Raw genomic sequence first — 20,823 nt, 5'->3', positions numbered from 1 at the left:
TTTAGGGGTAACATGAGGGGTAACTTCTTTACTCAGAGGGTGGTGGCTGTATGGAATGGGCTTCCGGTGGAAGGCTCGATTTTATTATTTAAGAGTAAATTGGATAGGTATATGGATGAGAGGGGATTGGAGGGTTATGGTCTGAGAGCAGGTAGATGAGACTAGGTCAGAGAGAGTGGTCGGCGTGGACTGGTAGGGCCGAACGGGCCTGTTTCCGTGCTGTAGTTGTTATATGGTTATATGGTTATATGGTTAATTGAGCCTTGGAGTTGAATACAGTTTTGCTTCACATTACAGGAAAATGGGGAGTATGGATGAGCATCAGTCATTTAGCTGCCTACGAGTACTCAGAATAGCTGATTCAGGCCATGAGTGTATGTAAATGGTTGGCTCCTGAGAAAACCAGCTGTTTGCTGCCTGGGGTAACAAAGATCCATTGGGCAGACCAAATTCAATAAGGATCTTGATAATTAGTTTCCTGTATTTTCATATCAATTGAGGAAATCGCAAGTAGATCGGGTGGTCAAAAAGGCTTTTGGCATAGTGGCCTTCATCAGCCAGAATATTGAATATAGAAGTTGAGAGGTCATGTTGCAGTTGTATAAGACGTTGGTGAGGCAGCATTTGGTGTTCAGTTCTGGGCACCGTGTTACAGGAAAGATGTTGTCAAGCTGGAAAGGGTACAGAGAAGATTTACGAAAATATTGCCAGGACTAGACGGTCTGAACTATAGGGAGGGGTTGTGTAGGCTGGGACTCTCTTTTGTGGAGCGCAGGAGGATAAGGGGTGATCTTATAGGAGGTGTATAAGATCATGAGAGGAATAGATTAGGTTGATGCACAGACTCTCTTCCCCAGAGTAGGTGAATTGAGGACTGGAAGGACATAGGTTTAAGGTGAAGGGGAAAAGATTTAATAGGAATTTGAGGGGTGGTGGGTGTATGGAACAAGCTGCCAGAGCAGGTAGTTGAGACTGGGACTATCCCAACATTTGAGAAAAAGTTAAACAGGTACATGAATAAGACAGGTTTGGAGCGATATGGACAAAATGCAGGTGGGACATGTTGGCCAGTGTGGGCAGGTTGGGCCGAAGGGCCTGTTTCCACAATGTATCACTCTATGATTCTAAGGAAAGTAATTATTGACACAGTATTGCTTGACCAGGGTCCGCATGGTAGGTTAGATCATACGGTATCCAGGGAAAGCTAGCTAACGGATACTATCCTGCAAAGATCCTATCCCCTACTCCCAATTCCTCCGTCTACGCCGCCTCTGCGCCAAAGATGAGGTGTTCCATACTATAATAATAATAATAATAAACATTTATTTTATATAGCGCTTTTCCAAGTGCTCAAAGACGCTTTACAAAAACAGTCATGACATAAAAACAAACAAACGAACTATCCTGACGGAGAAGCGGCGAACAAATAGCGCCAGCGTCCTCTCACGTCAGGGTCCGGCAGTAGACAATAAAGAACACAAGACACACAATTACAATTTTAACACAAACAGCCATCACAGTGATTGCTCCAGGCACACCCTCACTGTGATGGAAGGCAAAGAAAAGTCTTATCTCCTCCTCATTCTTCTCCCGTGGCGCCACGAGGCGATCGAGGCTCCCGACTTTTGAAGCCCCCACCGGGCGATGGAAAGTCCCAGGGCTGAGCCGAGCAGGCCGATGAAGGTCCTGAGCCCCCACCGGGCGATGGAAAGTGCAGCGGCCGAGCCACGCAGGGCGATGAAGGGCCTGCGAGCGGGTCGGTCAAACCTCGCGCTCCGGGGCGGTCGAAGCTGCTACGGCTGGAGCTCCCGAAAGCCGGTCGCCAGCCAGGGACCTGCGAACTCCAGATGTTGCGGTCTGCAGGGCCCACGGCCGAAGCCTCCGAGATGGTAAGTCCAGGCCCTGCGACCGGAGTCTTCAAGGTCGATCCCAGCTGGAGGCCGCCGACTCCACGGTGTTAGGCCGTAGCGCGAACGGAGATACGACACGGTAAAGGTCGCATCTCCGTTGAGGAGGAGATTAGAAAAAAGGTTTCCCCCCACCCCCCACATAAACAGAGTTAAAAATAGATCAAAATGTACATTTAAACGTTGACAATAGACAAAAAAACAAAACAAAAAAAAAACTAGAACATCCGTGATGTCCTCATTCTTTAGGGAACAGGGATTCTCCTCTCCCATCATAAATGAGGCTCTCACTCGTGTCTCCTCGGTATCCCGCAGCACCGCCCTTGCTCCCCCTCCTCCTAGTCGCAACAAGAACAGAGTCCCCCTAGTCATCGCCTTCCACCCCATCAGCCGTCGCATACAACACAAAATCCTCCAAAATTTCCGCCACCTCCAATGGGATCCCACCACTAGCAACATTTTCCCATCTCCACCCCTTTCCACCTTCCTCAGAGACCGTTCCCTCTGCAATGCCCTGGTTAACATCCCTTCCCACCCAAACCACCCCCTCCCCAGGTACCTTCTCCTGCAACTGCAGAAGATGCATCACCTGTCTCTATACCTCCTCCATAGACTCTGTCCAGGGACCCCAACAGTCCTTTCTGGTTAGATAGAGGTTCACTTGCACCTCCTCCAACCTCATCTACTGTATCCGTTGTTTAAGATGTGGACTCTTATACATCGGCGAGACCAAACGCAGACTGGGCGATTGTTTCGCGGAACACCTTCGCTCAACCTGCGTGAACCAATCTGATCTCCCGGTTGCTGGACACTTTAATTCTCCTTCCCATTCCCGCACAGACCTTTCTGTCCTCGGTCACCTCCATTGTCAGAGTGAGGCTAAATGCAAATTGGAGGAACAGCATCTCATATTTCGCTTGGACAGCTTACAGCCCAGTGGTATGAACATTGATTTCTCTCACTTCAAGTAGCCCCAGCATTCCCCCTCCCTATCCCTCCCCCACCCAAGTCACACTAGCTTCTCATTTTCACCCAACAAACAGCTTACAATGGCCTTATTCCTTTCTCATCATTACTTTTTTGCACATCTTTCATTCATTGTTCTTTATCTCTCCACATCACCGTCTATATCTCTCATTTCCCTTATCCCTAACCAGTCTGAAGAAACGTCTCGACCCGAAAAGTCACCCATTCCTTCTCTATAGAGATGCTGCCTGTCCCACTAACTCCAGCTTCCTGTCCCACTTTCTATCTAGAAAGTTGGCTTCATGGAAGGAAGCAGAGGGTGATGATGGACGGTTATTTCTAATTACCTCCGGATTTGGTGCTGGGTCCATTGCTGTTTATCACCTATATCAATGATTTGGATGAGAATGTACATGACATGATTAGCGAATTTTCTAGATGACCCAGAGGGTGGTTGGAGTCTGGAACTCACTGCCTGGGGTGGTGGTGGAGGCGGGAACACTCACAACGTTTAAGAGGCATTTGGATGGGCACTTGAAATGCTACAACATTCAGGGCTACGGTCCAAATGCGGGAAAATGGGATTAAAATTAGACTGTGTTTGGTAACGGGCGGCACGGACACGATGGGCCGAAGGGCCTCTTTCTGTGCTGTAGGACTCTATGACTCTCTATGACTCTATGACACTAAAGTAAGTAGTTTTGTAGATAGCGATGGTGATTGTCAGAAATCGACTGGACAGGTGGGCTGAGGAATGGTTGATGGAGTTTTATTCAAATAAGTGTAAGGTGTTGCATTTTGGGAAGTCTAATCAGGGCAGATCCCAGGCAGTGATTCACAGGACGCTAGGGATCTAGGAGAGCAGGTGAATGGTTCCTTGAAAGTGGTATAACAGGTAGATAGGGTGATAAAAAAAGACTGGGTCTTCAGAAGAAGGGTCTCGAACTGAAACATCACCCATTCCTTCTCTCTAGTGATGCTGCCTGTCCCGCTGAGTTACTCCAGCTTTTTGTGTCTATCGTTGGTGTAAACCAGCATCTGCAGTTCCTTCCGACACACATGTAATGAAGTTCTTTAATATATCATAGTTATTCTCTTACTGACGTTTTAAATGTAAATGTGTGAAATATAAGATGCCCGTGGCAAACATTTATGTTTTGGAGAAAGCTTGCACTCATCACGCTGAAACAAATTAATAATAGAGGATGTAACACATTCCCATTTGGAGCCCCCAGTGTCAGCTTCAAGCATGTCTAGGTCAGTTGTAGCATGCTAGAATCCAGACTGTAGCTTCCTGTTGCTGGCTCAAGAATAAACCTTAATTTCAAGCTCAGAATGTTCTACGACAACAATGTGGCAATTTCTCCCTATCTGTGTGCAAATATCATTTGCCTTTTCCTTCCAAGTACTTTAATTAAACCCAGGATAAGATTGTGTTTAATGAGACTAATGAATTAACAGAGAACAGGCACAATTCTTGAGCAGCCAGGCATGTTTAAACGTTACTACAATTCTGATGTACATTCTATTCTATTCTAATCTCAATTGTAATCGTGTATTGTCTTTCCGCTGACAGGATAGTACCCAACAAAAGCTTTTCACTGTACCTGTAACGGGCGGCACGGACACGATGGGCCGAAGGGCCTCTTTCTGTGCTGTAGGACTCTATGACCTCAGTACTCGTGACAATAAACTAAACTGATCTGATATCAGAAAACAATTTATTAAAGAAGAAAAAATAAATTATATTGACAGCTGTATCAGGGTTCTATGTCATTGCATCACAGAGTTAGATAGAGGTTTAGGGGCTAGAGGAATCAAGGGATATGTGGAGAAGTTGGGCACAGGTTACTGATTGTGGATGATCAGTCATGATCACAATGAATGGTGGTGCTGGTTCGAAGGGCCGAATAGCCTCCTCCTGCACCTATTCTCTATGTTTCTATGTTTCTATGTTTCTAGATCATAGCATTCAATATTTCTATAATTAGTTTAGTTTACTTTCGAGATACAGCGGGGAAACAGGCCCTTTGGCCCACCAAGCCTGCGCCAACTAGCCATCCCTGCACATTAACACTATCCTACCTACACTAGGGATAGTTTACAATCTTTACCAAGCCAATTAGCCTCCAAAACCATACATCTTTGAAATGTGGGAGGAAACTGAAGCACCTGGAGAAAACCCACGCAGGTCACGGGGAGAACATATAAACTCCGTACAGACAGCACCCATAGTCAGGATTGAACCTGGGTGTCTGGCGCTGTAAGACAGCAACTCTACCGCTGCACCACCGTGCTGCCAGGAGGAGTCTGCTGACTATGTAGGTGCTCCAGTTTCAGTTTAGTTTACTGTTATGTGTACCGAGGTACAGTGAAAAGCTTTTTGTTGCGTGCTAACCAGTCAGCAAAAAGACAATACATGATTACAATCGATCCATTTACAGCGTATAGATACATGATAAGGGAATAATGTTTAATGCGATGTATAGCCAGCAAAGTCTGATCAAGGATAGTCCGAGGGTCACCGATGAGGTAGATAGTAGTTCAGCACTGCTCTTTGGTTGTGGCAGGATGGTTCAGTTGCCTGATAACAGCTGGGAAGAAACTGTCCCTGAATCTGGAGGTGTGCGTTTTCACACTTCTATACCTATTGCCTGATGGAAGCAGGGAGAAGAGGGAGTGGCCAGGGTGCATGTCATCCTTGACTATGCTGCTGGCCTTGCCGAGGCAACGTGAGGTATAAATGGAGTCAACAGAAGGGAGGTTAGTTTGTGCAATGGACTGGGCTGCGTCCACAATGCGCTGCAACTTCTTGCAGTCTTGGATGGAGCTGTTCCAAAACCACTTCACTTGCTTCACTTTTTCTCTTTCCTTGCAGCCCTATATTATTTTCCCATTCCCAATAAAGAAATCTTTTCAAGTTTGCTATTTGATTTTGGCATGTTGCCCAGATAGACACCAAAGAAATAAATTATCACAATAATCACTGAAAAATCAAAGGGATTCACTGCAACTCATGCAACATCATTACATTATACCTTCACATAAACAAAACAATGTATTTGGAATGAAATTTCCACTTACTGGTACATTTGTTCATGCCAGGCGCCCGCACGCCAAAGTGTCCAGGTGGGCATGATGGCAAGCAAATGCCAATCTGTCTAATGTCATTCCTTTCCAGAAGGATGAACAACTTAGGCAAACACTTTAAACATCCATTGTACTCCGAACATAGCTCGCACCCTTTTGGACAAACTGGAGTTACTTCCGTGCTTACTGTAAAACAAAAATGCACAGGAAAAGCTTTGAATTAACAGATGTAAAATAAACTCACCATGTTGGTTCCCAGTGCATTCAGCATTGGGCAGTTTGCAATTCATATTATTCTCTTCAGTTTAAAAAAAATGCTTTTTGCAAGTTATTTGACTATTATGGTTGTGCACATTCTTTCCTTGTCCTTTCACATCTCTTAAGTAACATCCCATAAGGATCAGATTGTTCACATTCAAATGATTCCTAACATTCTTTCTCCAACACTATGTTGGACATCTCTGCTGTCTCTCTGATGACAGACAGCTTGTCAAGTTAGGGTTGAGAGTCAGGAGATCAACATAGTATCTTCAGCTTGGTGGCGTAGTGGGAGCTACTGCCTTACATCGCCAGAGACCCCGGTTCAATCCTGTCTATGAGTGTTGTCTGTAGGGGGTTTGTATGTTCTGCCCATGACCTGCGTGGGTTTTCTCCGAGATCTTCAGTTTCCTCCCACACTCCAAAGACGTACAGATTTTTGGGTTAATTGGCTTGGAATAAATGTTAAATTGTCCCTAGTGTGTGTAGGATAGTGTTAATGTGCGGGGATTGCCGGTCGGTGCAGACTCGGTGGACTGAAGGGCCTGTTTCCATGGTGTATCTCAAAATTAAACTAAACTAAACCAACCAGATAATGACCAGAGCATTATCATTCTTCTCCTTAGTCACTTCTTCCCTTTACATTCAATTATTTGCAATCTAGTTTCACCAAGAAGTCCTCTCAATAGTAAAAAGCTCTTCCTAGCTAAACTTTGGGCATTCAATGGGAGCATCCACGTGGTATCCCCAGAATTCTTTCAAATTGCAAATATTATTATTTGTTGAGTTCACGGATAGCATTATATCTACCAATGGAAGGATCCATTACTTTGTCTTTGGATGTGAGAAGATGTTTCTAACTTCACTAACAACTCTTTCCATGTCTCCACCCACTGGCAGTCAAAGCAAACATCTGTACCTTTATCACCTTGGGTCTTACTACTAAAAGTTACCCTCATCCACAAATATATGCAAAATTCTGTTGCTTGTAACTCAGGCGGTATCGTTTCACTCACTTACCCACTATAATGTCTCCCTGCTCCAGACTGCTTCTAAAAAATGGAATATCTCATCCTCATGTCCAAATTCATTCATTCATGGTTCGTAACTCACTATTTTGGCTAGTTTAGTAACTCGCTCACATCCCCAGACTTCAAACACAAATTTTCTCCTTTATGGGGAAAAGCGTTTCCACCCAGTGAGTAATAGGAAAACCTTTTTCACCCAGAGAGTTGTGAATCTGTGGAATTCTTTGCCACAGAAGGCAGTGGAGGCCAATTCACTGGGAGTATTCAAGAGAGAGTTAGATATAGCTCTTAAGGCTAATGGAATCAAGGGATATGGGTAGAAATCAGGAACGGGGTACTGATTTTGGATGATCAGCTATGATCATATTGAATGGCGGTGCTGGCTTGAGGAATGGCCTACTCCTGCACCTATTTTCTATGTTTCTATCCTTGAGCTGTCCGACTGTCTTCCAATGTCCCTCTTGTTTTTAATGAATGTATAAAAAGATTCGGGATTTTCATCAATCCGACTCAACAAAGCCATTTTATAGCTCCACTTGACCCTTCTAATCGCCCACTTGAGTTCCTTTCTCCTTTCTTTATATACCTCAAAGGCTTTGTCTGATTCCATACTCTTAAACCTTACATGTTATTCATTTTTTCTTTAAATCACATTTACAACCTCTTTGGTCATCCAAAGTTCCGTGTCCAGTCATTAATGAACACCACGAAACATTAACATATTACCATTATCTTGAAAAATGTTTTTAAATGAATGGAACAATTTAGATCAAGTTGGATTTTTGTACGTCCATAACTCGCATGGACCTGGTGTACTCCCAGTCCGTCCTTCTCACAACTGTCTCACATATGTCTCACAACTCCTTCTGCAAAAGCACTGTGGACCATCTTCACTAGAAGCACTGCAGCAACTCACCAGCGCTGTCATACGGCTAATTAGAAATGAACAATAAATGGTGGCAAAGTCCCCATCCCCAAAGTTAATTAAGGAAGAAAAGAATTGTTTAATATTAAATAGATATGGAAAAATTAAACTGAAAGGACATTCTGGCATCTGAATATGAAACAAAAAATGAAAATAATGATGGACAGTGCAATCAAATAATGACATAGGCATAAACATAGAAAATAGGTGCAAGAGGAGGCCATTTGGCCCTTTGAGCCAGCACCGTCATTCATTGTGATCATGGCTGATCATCCACAATCAGTAACCCGTGCCTGCCTTCTCCCCATATCCCTTGATTCCACCGGCCCCTATCTAACTCTCTTTTAAATTCATCCAATGAATTGGCCTCCACTGCCTTCAGTGGCAGAGAATTCCACAAATTCACAACTCTTTGAGTGAAAAAGTATTTTCTCACCTCAGTTTTAATAAAATGTATGGCTCGTTGGGTGATAGATATTTTACAATTTGATTAAGTGGTATGGATATGACAAACTATAACTGAAATTGAGTATGAAAGGAATCCGTTTTCAACCATAAAAAACAAGTAATTTTGTAGTGTTGTTAAATCAAGGAAACCATAAGCCCTATATTTGGCTGCAATGGAAAAAGCTATGCAAAAGGACATCAAATGAGATATTGAGTACAGATTGGTAATGATCACATTTGTGTATTTATTCACAAAATGCTGGAGTAACTCAGCAGGTGAGGCAGCATCTCAGGAGAGAAGGAATGGGTGACGTTTCGGGTCTGAAGAAGGGTCTCGACCCGAAACATCACCCATTCCTTCTCTCCTGAGATGCTGCCTGACCTGCTGAGTTACTCCAGCATTTTGTGAATAAATACCTTCGATTTGTACCAGCATCTGCAGTTATTTTCTTACACATTTGTGTATTAAGTAAGAAAATAGTTTGAGGAGTAGGATGTATCATTTTGATCATCTAACCACAAGGAATATATTGTTGTTTTTCAAAAATACAAAGATGATTCTAGCTATTTGGAATCTATATTTTGACAAATTATTGATTCATTTGGTTTTTTTCCTTTTTGAAAGGTTTTTTAATTGCGCTCATGAATATGATGGAATTCTTCAAAGAATGTGCAGATGACTACAAACCCCCCAAAAATCCAAAAATTGGGGTAACTTTTTCACACAAAGGGTGATGGGTGTATGGAACAAGCTGCCAGTGGAGGTAGTTGAGGTTGGGACCATCCCAACTTTTAAGAAACAGTTAGACAGGTACATGGAGAGGACAAGTTTGGAGGGATATGAACCAAGCACAGGCAGGTGGGACTAGTGTAGCTGGGACATGTTGGTCGGTGTGGGCAAGTTGGGCTGAAGAGCCTGTTTCCACACTTTGCCTCCTAATCCCATTTTCCTGCCTTCTCCCCACAACCCTCGACACCCATTCTAATCAAAATTTATCTGTCGCTGCCTTAAAAGTATCCTTTGACCTGGCCTCCACAGCCCTCTGTGGCAATGAGTTCCACAGACTAACATAACATAACATAACATAACAACACTTTATTGTCACTCGGCACAACACCGAGCGAAATTTCAGCAGTCACACAAAATACAGCAAAAAGAAAAGAACACAGGACACCCGACCCCAACACAAACATCCATCACAGTGACTCCAAACACCCCCTCACTGTGATGGAGGCAACAAAACTTCCCCTCTCTTCCCCCCGCACCCACGGACAGGCAGCTCGACCCCTACCGAGGCAAACGACACGCACAGCCCCCGCAAGGGGATGGAAGGCCCCCCGGCCGAGCCGCCCCGGGCACCGAAACGTCCCGCGGCCACACCGGGCGATGTTAAGTCCAACGGCCGAGCCGCACCGGGCACTGAAACGTCCCGCGGCCGAACAGCGCTGACGATGTTAAGTCCAGCGGCCAAGCCGCACCGGGCACTGAAACGTCCCGCGGCCACACCGGGCGATGTTAAGTCCAGCGGCCGAGCCGCACCGGGCACTGAAACGTCCCGCGGCCGAGCCGCACCGGGCACTGAAACGTCCCGCGGCCAAGCCGCACCGGGCACTGAAACGTCCCGCGGCCGCACCGGGCGATGTTAAGTCCAGCGGCCGAGCCGCACCGGGCACTGAAACGTCCCGCGGCCGAGCTGCGCCGGCAATGTTAAGGCCCGCAGCCGAGCCGCACCGGGCACTGAAACGTCCCTCTGAATAAAGATAATCCTTCTCACCTCCTTTCTAAAAGAGCGCCCTTTAATTCTGAGGCTATGACCTCTAGTCCTAGACTCTCCCACCAGTGGAAACATCCTTTCCACATCCACTCTATCTATGCCTTTCATTATTCTGAAAGTTTCATGAGGTCCCCCCTCAACCTTCTAAACTCCAGTGAGTACAGGCCCAGTGCTGTCAAATGCTCATCACATGCTAACCCACTCATTTCTGGGATCATTCTTGTGAACCTCCTCTGGACCCTCTCCAGAGCCAGCATATCCATCCTCAGATATGGGGCCCAAATTTGTTCACAGTACTCCAAATGCGGCCTGACCAGCGCCTTATAGAGCCTCAGCATTACATCAATTTTTGCATTCCAGTCCTCTTGATGTAAATGCTAGCTTTGAATTTGCCTTCCTTACTACCAATTTGATTTGCAGATTAACTTTTTGGGAGTCCTGCAGCAGCACTCCCAAGTCCCTTTGCACCTCCAATTTCTGGATGCTCCCTCCATTTAGAAAATAATCTACGTCTTTATTCATTACCAAAATGCATGACTGGCCACTTTACTGCACTGAATTTCACCTCTGTCCACTCTCCTAACCTGTCCGTCCTGCAGAGTCCTTGCTTCCTCTACATTGCCTGCCCCTCCACCTATCATATCATATCATATCATATATATACAGCCGGAAACAGGCCTTTTCGGCCCACCAAGTCCGTGCCGCCCAGCGATCCCCGCACATTAACACTATCCTACACCCACTAGGGACAATTTTTACATTTACCCAGCCAATTAACCTACATACCTGTACGTCTTTGGAGTGTGGGAGGAAACCGAAGATCTCGGAGAAAACCCACGCAGGTCACGGGGAGAACGTACAAACTCCTTACAGTGCAGCACCCGTAGTCAGGATCGAACCTGAGTCTCCGGCACTGCATTCGCTGTAAAGCAGCAACTCTACCGCTGCGCTACCGTGCCGCTATCTTGGCATTGTCTGCAAACCTGGCCCCAAAGCCTTCAATCCCCTTATCCAAATCATTAATATACAACATGGAGAGAAGCAGGCCCCAGCACCGACCCTTGTGGGACTCCACTAGCCACTATATGTCCCAGATAGAACAATGACATTCTTACTTGCAGCTGCATAACAGAATATGTAAACATATATAGTACTCTGTAAACAATATAATAAACGAGAAAAAAATACAGCGTCTATATATACGCACACCCACATATACATGTTGGCAGCGGTGAAGCCTCGCGATGATGGCGCCTCGACCGTGGTGAAGCCTCAAGGCAGCAGCAATGCCTCATTTAGAAAATAATCTACGTCTTTATTCATTACCAAAATGCATGACTGGCCACTTTACTGCACTGAATTTCACCTCTGTCCACTCTCCTAACCTCATGGGTCGACCCATGGTCAACGGTCAATGAGAGTGTGGAGGACCACCATCACGGGGGAGGGGGAGAACAATGGAGGGCCCGGCATGGGGGGATCACCGTGAGGGGGGAGGGAAGCCGCCATGCTTTGTAACTTTGTCAGCGCTGTAGGGACTGCTATTTGTATACAATGTGTATGCGAGCAACGAATCTCACGATGACTAGTCACTTGTGACAATAAAGTATTCCTATTCCTAATAATGTCCGTGCAGTAATAAGAGATGGGTAGTTATGCAAAACAGATACTACTGACTTAGGGAGAAATTGTCTTACGGACTGATTTTGGAACTGATTCCTTATGTAACCCGGAGACTGCATGTATTTCCAAGTCAAGATCTGGTGAAGCTTGGAATGGAATCCGTAGGTCATGGTCTCTCCATACTTCTAATTTTCTTGTTGCTTCTCACGGTAGTAACCATAGGAGGTGTTGGCGAGGCAACCTGGGCAAATAACTACCCTGCATTTTGGCAAGGTTGCTCATTCTAACCATTATGCACTGGTGGTGAAGGGATTGACTGGTTATGATGGTGAATGGAGTGTTACTCTCAAGCAGACCGAAAACTAGATTCCAAAGTCTTCATTTATAATTAAGATCCACCTTGAAAAATTTGCAATTACTGTATGAAATGGTCTAAGTCCTGTTCTTGGTTCATTCTTTATTTTCTCTTGTTTAGTTTAATTTAGAAACACAGCACAGAGACAGGCCCTTTGGCCCACTGAGTCCTTGCCGACCCGCGATCACCCCGTACACTAACACTATCCAACACACACCAGGGACAATTGACAATTTTACCGAAGCCAATTAAACTACAAACCTGTACATCTTTGGAGTGTGGGAGGCAGCCGGAGGAAACACACACAGTTAGGGGGAGAACGTACAAACTCCATACAGACAACACCCGTAGTCAGGATCTAACCCGGGACTCTGCCGCCCTTGTGGTTCACATTACTCACTGTTAAAACGTCCTTAAAACTCATGTTCAACACAACATTGCTCACAGTAAATACCAGCTACATGGTATCAAAGGATTATCTTCTATTCCCAAATCTATTTGATAAATTGAACGGTTAGTTTACAGATTTAAGTGCATTCCTGGGTGGCTTGTGCTTTTGAGGAAAGATGGAAAAGAAACATGCCACGACATGTGTTTTATGTTTTATCCTTACTGTAGCTGCTTCGAGGCATTTAAAGAAATTTAGATCATAATTTTACAAATTCCACCTTGTGTCCTAATATACAAAATAAGACAGGTAAATGATTTTACATCAGTCACATGCCCCTGAAGTAATTCTATTCGGTTTGTCTGTAGTTATGCCCTTCAAATGAGATTTTCCTTGAGATTGCAAAGATATCACTGACATAACTGCAAATAAGATGTTGCTTCGACAATAAGGTTAGAAAGAAGCTGATGTGGATCTTTTGGAGGGTTGAGGGTTGTATTCATTTAGACTGAATATTGTTGCCCTTCAACAATCTACAGTGGGGAAGGGCAGCAAAATGGATGGGCCAGGAATCTATCATAATAGGAATGTAGATAGGCACTTGGAAGTTAAAGGAATAGAGGGGTATGGATCATGTCCAGGCAGATTAGATCAGTTTAACTAAGCATCATGTTCAGCACAACATTGTGGGCTAGAATGCTGTACTGTTCTATGTTCTATAATATAGAAAAACTAGATATTTCAATATAATCTCCGAAGAGGGTCTATAGATATCTAATTACCATCTAATCGATTTTCTTATGCAAATTATTGAAACTTTTTGATTTAATCTATATACTAAAACTCTCGTTTGTTTGTTTGTTTGTTCCTGAACTACAGCCAAAACGGAATACGATAGTGCGACAATTTTAGGCCCACCTTACTCACCGTCGTCCCTTTGGTGCTAATGGAAGAGGTTTCATTGAAATCGGTGTTATATTTTTAAAGTCATTCACATTTTAAAGTTTAAATGGGGGAGGGAGGGAGGGGGAGGATAAGGGGGGTGGAGTGGGAGGGAGGGGAGGATAAGGGTTGGGGGGGGTAGGGGGGGAAGGGGGGGGAGGAGAGGGTGCTGCACCAATGCAGGAGAGGTTTGGGCCCAACGGGTCAACTTGGTCCAGTGGTTATCTAAATGGAGAAGGTATGTAATGCAAATGATCTATTTCCATCCTTTAATGCAAGCACGATTGAGGCAAGTTGTTCTAACATATTACGAGATCAAATCTTCTTAAAAAAAGAACAAAAATGAATTTTACCATACTCCTATCAATTGATTAACTATTTTTAACATAATATCAAACATTGATTATTCACCTCTAGAATTAGTTCCAATTCAAATTCAGCACAGTGACGCAGCGGTAGAGCCAGAGACTTACAGGTTGGATCCTGACTGCGTGGAGTTTGTACGTTCTCCCTTTGACAGCGTGGGTTTTCTCCAGGATCTCTGGTTTCCTCCCACACTCCAAAGACTTGCAGGTTTTATGGCTTGGTTAAATTGTAAATTAACCCTAGTGTGCGTAGAATAGTGTTAATGTGTGGGGATTAATGATGGGCCGAAGGGCCTGTTCCCGCGCTGTATCTCTAAACTAAATCCAAGCCATAACATTGGAAGAAATTACATTTGAGCAATTTGGGTCCTTCTGGAGGCTGAATTTTCAATCATTTAATCCAGAAAGAATTCTGCTGCTCACAGAGTACAGACAACTGCAATAATGATTCTCTGTGTGCCAGCTTTGTTAAACTCAGAGGGTAAGATGAACCTCTAGTTAAGTCATCTCCATCTGCTCTTAATTATTAAGTCATCTCCATCAAACAAACCAACCTTTCATCATACTAATACCAGTGCAAGTGGGGTAAGTCAAAGTTAGGTTTTTATTGATGATCTTTATTCTTTTTATTTATTTCTCCTAGGTGTTATTCTTGTAAATATACTCCACATTTGGTACTAGCCTAATCTAACGAATGTTGCAAACTTGATTGAAAAAGGGATGTTAGCACTGCTGATGTCTTTCAGAACTAACGCATGTGGACTGACAATCACAAACCAATTTTACATCAACGGGAGCTTTGCAATCAGTGTGGGGACCACTTGGGAACAAACATGGCCTTACATTTCTTTAAAATAATTTCTGGTTGATCACTGTGGCCATATCTCCTCACTAAACATTTAAAATCTTTCACCAGCTATCAATGATGGTAGCAAACATGCCAAAATCATGCATTCAATTCTGCCTGAATGGCCTGTAGCCATCCACAGCGACAATAATGTAAACATAGCACAAAAAGTAAGGAAATTTGTGTTTGGTAGATTATTTCTTTGTTGTAACAGTGCTACTTGGCAGTAAATCTTATACCGTTGGAAAGCCTGTTTATTTCCCTTTTAAATGGTGCCACATTTGTAAGGCACATGCATTTGTGGGATGAGCAGCAGAGCTGAGTATGTGGGTTGCGCCCATGAAAAATCTGCCAAATCTTCTCTGCCAATGCCAAACAGCTTATTCTGCCATTGACTCTTGTTCGGTGTTGTTTGGTGGATTGGATGATTGAAGTCTGAAGAAACAAGACATATTGGCAATTTAACAATTTATTCATTTAATAAACAGGAGCCTCAGTAGCGTGTGGAAGAACCATACACAGCCACAACAGCCTGGCACCTCCTCCTCATGCTGGTCACCAGCCTGGTCACACACTGTTGTGGGATGGCATCCCATTCTTCAACCAGCATTTGTCACAAGTCAGCCAACGTGGTTGTGTTGGTCACTCTGGCACGAACAGCATGCCCAAGCTGATCCCACAAGTGTTCAATGGGGTTGAGGTCAGGACTGCTGGCAGGCCATTCCATCCTCTCCACTCCCAAATTCTGGAGGTAGTCTCTGAGAAACCCTACTCTGTGGGGGCGAGCATTGTCATCATGGAGGATAGAGTTCGGTCCCAGACTGTGGAGATATGGGATTGCCACTGGTTGCAGAATCTCATCTCGATATCTCTCTGCATTGAGATTGCCTCCAATGATGACAAGCCTCGTTTTTCCAGTGAGGGAGATGCCGCCCCACACCATCACACTGCCTCCACCAAAAGATGTTACTCTATCGGTGCAGCAATCAGCATAGCGTTCTCCGCGTCTTCTCCACACTTTGGCCCTATGATCCAACTGCCGTAGGCAGAATCTGGACTCATCGCTGAACATAACGTTCCTCCACATGTTCAGGTTCCAGTGCACGTGTTGCCGACACCAGCGCAAACGGGCCTGACGGTGAAGGGCAGTCATGGCAGGCCTCCTGGCAGCCCTATGAGACCGGAGATCGGCTGCGTGCAGTCTGTTCCGAATTGTCTGGGCAGAGAGCCGTCGGCCATATCGTCCTGCAAACCTTGACTGCAAATCTGTAGAAGACAGCCTACGGTTCCTAAGTGCTGACAGGGTGAGGAAACGGTCTTCTTCGGGTGTCGTCTTCTTGGGACGCCCACTTCACGGCCTGTCTCTGACATCCCCCGTTATATGGAACTTGGCCTTCACTTTGGAGATGGTACTAGGGCTCACTCCAAATAATGCCGCAACTTGGTTTTGCGGAACACCAATCAGGCACCTGATTGTCAGCACCTGGGGGTACCAGAAGCTCAAAACAAGAGTCAATAGCAACTGCAGAATAAGCTGTTTGGCATTGGCAGAGAAGATTTGGCAAATTTTTCATGGGCGTAACCCATATACTCAACTCTGCTGCTCATCCCACAAATGCATGTTCCTTTCAAATGTGGCACCATTTAAAAGGGAAATAAACAGGCTTTCCAACGGTATAAGATTTATTGCCAAGAAGCATTGTTACAACAAAGAAATAATCTACCAAACACAAATTTCCTTACTTTTCCTTACTTTTTGTGCTATGTTTATAAACACTGCTGTAATTTCTACATGGTGAAACCAAAATTTGTAAAAATGGCCTTTATTAAAATCTGACAATGTGCACTTTAACGACATGTGATTTTTTTCTATTACAAAACTCAAATTGTGGAGTACAAAGGCAAATAAATAAATGATGGGTCTTTGTCCCAAACATTATGGAGGGCACTCTATCTATTGCTCTCATTATCACCCCTCCTTCTCCTGCGCTCCAAGGAATAAAGTCCTAACCTGCTCAACCTCTCTCTATAACTCAGACCCTCGGGTTTTGGCAACATCCTCGTAAATCTTCTCTAAACTCTTTCCAGCTTTCCTATAACAGGACGTTCCAAAACTGAACACAATATTCTAAATGTGGCATCATCAATGTCTTGTACAACTGTAACATAACCTCCCAACTTCTATACTCAATAGCCATCCACAGCGACAATAATGGGTTGATTATACTTGGTCGATCACTTGGTCTGTCTAGATTAACCAAATAAATTCAATCATGTATAACTTAATTAAAGTCATTGTTGAAACTCAGTGAAGTTTGAGAGAACCAATTTTATTAACCTCAATGCGTTGACTTAACTTAATATGGTTAGACTATAGCAAGGTGATGGAGAATGAATATGGATGCTTTGAAAAACCACAACATCACTCTTACTTCACATCAACTGAACAGACAAAAGTCAGTTGCAGAGAGATCACAAAGAAACAAGCCTTCATGCCCCATATACAATAGCCCCAGTGTTTGGTCGGTCTGTCTGTCTATCTATTACTAAACTCTCGGTTTGTTTGTGCGTATATGTATATGTGTGTACCGTGCTCTCTGCACAGCCAAAACGACCTGGCCAAGCTGGCCATCCGCGACTCACGGCACCAGGCGAAAGAGGGCTCTGCCCGAGCCAGCTGCCTGCTCCTTTTCCGAGGTTACATCCGCGCCCGGGTGGTGTTGGAGAGGGACTACGTACTGTCCACGGGCACCCTGGAGGATTTCCGGGACCGCTGGGCACCGCGGGGGAATTGGATGTATCCTGGATGGGGATTGTAATATAATTGTATAATAGTTTCAATTGGTATATTTGTTTGTATAGTATTCTGGTGGTGTGTTCTGTTTTGATTTTATTGTATTGTATATATTATTTTAATGTTTGAATAAATATTTTTGATTTATATTAAAAAAATTAAAAAAATTAAAAACACAGCCAATACGGTACACAATAGCGTAAAAATCCCCAAACACCTGTCCGACAGATCAGAAACACTCTTCAGGAGTCAGGTGTGGATTTGTCAATGACCACTGTCTGCAGAAGACTTCATGAACAGAAATACAGAGGCTACACTGTAAGATGCAAACCACTGGTTAACTGTAAAAATAGGATGGCCAGGTTACAGTTTGCCAAGAAGTACTTAAAAGAGCAACCACCTCCACAGACTCCTCTGTCAAGCTCCTCAAGTTGCGGATGACACTACCCTGATTGGACTGATCCAGGGTGGGGAGGAATCTGCCTACAGAGGGGAAGTGACACAGCTGGCGTCCTGGTGCCATCGCAACAACCTGGAGCTCAATGCACTCAAGACAGTGGAACTAATTGTAGACTTTCGAAGAGATCCCCCTCCCCTCCCCTCACTCACCATCAACAACACCATAGTCACATCTGTGGAGTCATTTAAGTTCCTTGGAACCATCATCTCCAGGGACCTTAAATGGTGGCCACCATCGACTCCACGGTCAAAAAAGCCCAACAGAGGATGTACTTCCTGCGGCAACTGAAGAAACACAATCTGCCACAGGCAATGATGGTCCAATTCTATACTGCTATCATTGAGTCCGTCCTCACCTTCTCCATCATGGTCTGGTTTGGCTCAGCCACCAAGCATGACATCCGGACGCTGCAACGGATCGTTCGCACAGCTGAGAAGGTTTTTGGCTGCAACCTTCCCACCATTGACGAACTGTACACTGCAAGGGCCAGGAAGCGAGCGGGCAAGATCATCTCTGACCCCTCTCACTCTGGCCACAAACGTTTCGAAGCACTTCCCTCTGGAAGGCGACTCCGGACTGTTAAAGCAGCCACAGCCAGACTTAAAAACAGCTTTTTTCCTCGAGTGATATTTCTACTCAATAACCAAAGTCTATAGTCTCTTTTTTGCTCTGGTTTATTTTCACTCACATGTTTAGACCGTAATGGTGTATCCTTATTGTTTTGATGTGTTTATGCTTTATTCTTAATTGTGAACTGTATGTTCGTGTTGTCATTTGTGAGTGGAGCACCAACGCACATTCCTTGTATATGCATACTTGGCCAATAAACTTATTCATTCATTCATTCAGTTCTGGAAAAAGGTCTTGTGGACAGATGAGATGAAGATTAACTCAGAGTGATGGCAAGAGCAAAGTATGGAGGAGAGAAGGAACTGCCCAAGAAACAAAGCATGCCACCTCATCTGTGAAACACGGTGGTGGGGGTGTTATGGCCTGGGCATGTATGGCTGTTGAAGGTACTGGCTCACTTCTCTTCATTGATGATACAACTGCTGATGGTAGTAGCATAATGAATTCTGAAGTGTATAGACACATCCTATCTGCTCAAGTCCAAACAAATGCCTCAAAAACATACTGCTAAAGCAACAAAATAATTTTTCAAAGCTAAACAATGGTCAATTCTTGAGTGGCCAAGTCAATCACTCGATCTGAACCCAATGCCTTTTGTATGCTGAAGAGAAAACTGAAGGGGACTAGCCCCCAAAACAAGCATAAGCTAAAGATGGCTGCAATACAGGCCTGGCAGAGCATCACTAGAGAAGACACCCAGCAACTGGTGATGTCCATGAATCGCAGACTTCAATCAGTCATTGCATGCAAAGGATGTGCAACAAAATACTAAACATGACTACTTTCATTTACATAACATTGCTGTTATGGTGCAATGTTACCATAATGCCCAAACATTATGGTGCCAGAAATGGGGGGACTATGTATAAACACTGCTGTAATTTCTACATGGTGAAACCAAAATGTATAAAAATGGGCTTTATTAAAATCTGACAATGTGGAGGAATAATTTACTGGGGCCTATTAACCTGTTGATCTACATACCTTTGATAGGTGGGAGAAAATCAGAGATGCCAGAGGTAATTTGTCTCCAGGGTCATAAGGAGAACACACAGCATCGGAAGTCAATATTGAACCGAGTCTCTGGCACAGTGAAGCTGCCGTGCTAACGCAACCACTATGTATTTTGTATTTAAACTAAAAAGGAATCCCTGGAGAAAAAAAAGTATGTGAAATAATCAGATTAATTACTATTTATCTTTTACTGCAAGCAATTGACCATCTTAATGAGCTATTGGATTAATGCAGGGGCAGTGAATGCAGTGGACAGATAAACATGCATTACAGCATGACAATGTTAATCATAATTATGCACCATCATTTCCATTGATCGATAGTTGTTGAGATCTACAAAAAATGGAATCTCCTGCTCTTGGGCCTCTGATGACATATTTGCATTGCAGTGACTGATGCAGGTGGGTCTGGTGGCTTGGCCAAGTACCTCAAGAAAGTATTTTTGCATATGCTCAACTCCAGAACAGAGTCAAAAATGAGCTTCAGGATATACTTAATGACCATAGCCCATTGGTTAATGAATTCCAAAATATCACAGCCTTTTAGATAAAGAAATTTCTCTTCACTCCAATTCTAGTCAGTTATTTGCTCAACTAAGACAATGTCCCCTCGTCCAAAATGCAGCCTTAGGAAACATCCTTACAGCATCTCCTTCTCAGTCTCTTGAAAAACCTTACATGTTTCAGATAAATACTTTTCATCCCTCTAAATATAAATGAGCATTAGCCAATCTTAGTTGATCTTATCTCACAAGATGAGCCAGTGCACAGTGGTAGAGTTGCTGCCTGACAGTGCCAGAGATATGGGTTCAATCCTGACTCTGGGTTCTGTCTGTATGTTCTCCCTGGGACCGCATGGGTTTTCTCCGGGTGCTCTGTTTTCCTCCCACACTCCAAAAACATACAGGTTTATAGGTTAACTGGCTTCTGTAAATTTTCCCGTGTGTGGGATAGAGCCCATGTACGGGGTGATCGCTGGTCGGCATGGACTCTGTGGGCCGAAAGGCCGG

The 20,823-nt window shown here is 44.2% G+C and overlaps 1 protein-coding gene across 3 annotated transcripts in view; it reads right to left on the bottom strand.

The window, feature by feature from the left end:
* The window catches only part of rspo1 (R-spondin 1), a 197,545-nt gene that overhangs the window by 103,559 nt on the left and 73,163 nt on the right, over positions 1-20,823 (bottom strand). For all 3 annotated transcript variants that reach the window (XM_078422932.1, XM_078422934.1, XM_078422933.1), the window contains exon 3: positions 5,958-6,149. In XM_078422932.1, the coding sequence (XP_078279058.1) occupies positions 5,958-6,149 (192 nt within the window). The remainder of the gene's footprint in view (positions 1-5,957; positions 6,150-20,823) is intronic.

Source organism: Rhinoraja longicauda, chromosome 27 (assembly GCF_053455715.1).
Source record: "Rhinoraja longicauda isolate Sanriku21f chromosome 27, sRhiLon1.1, whole genome shotgun sequence".
In the NCBI taxonomy this organism is placed as follows: domain Eukaryota; kingdom Metazoa; phylum Chordata; class Chondrichthyes; order Rajiformes; family Arhynchobatidae; genus Rhinoraja; species Rhinoraja longicauda.
This window is presented reverse-complemented; position numbering and strand designations above follow the sequence as displayed.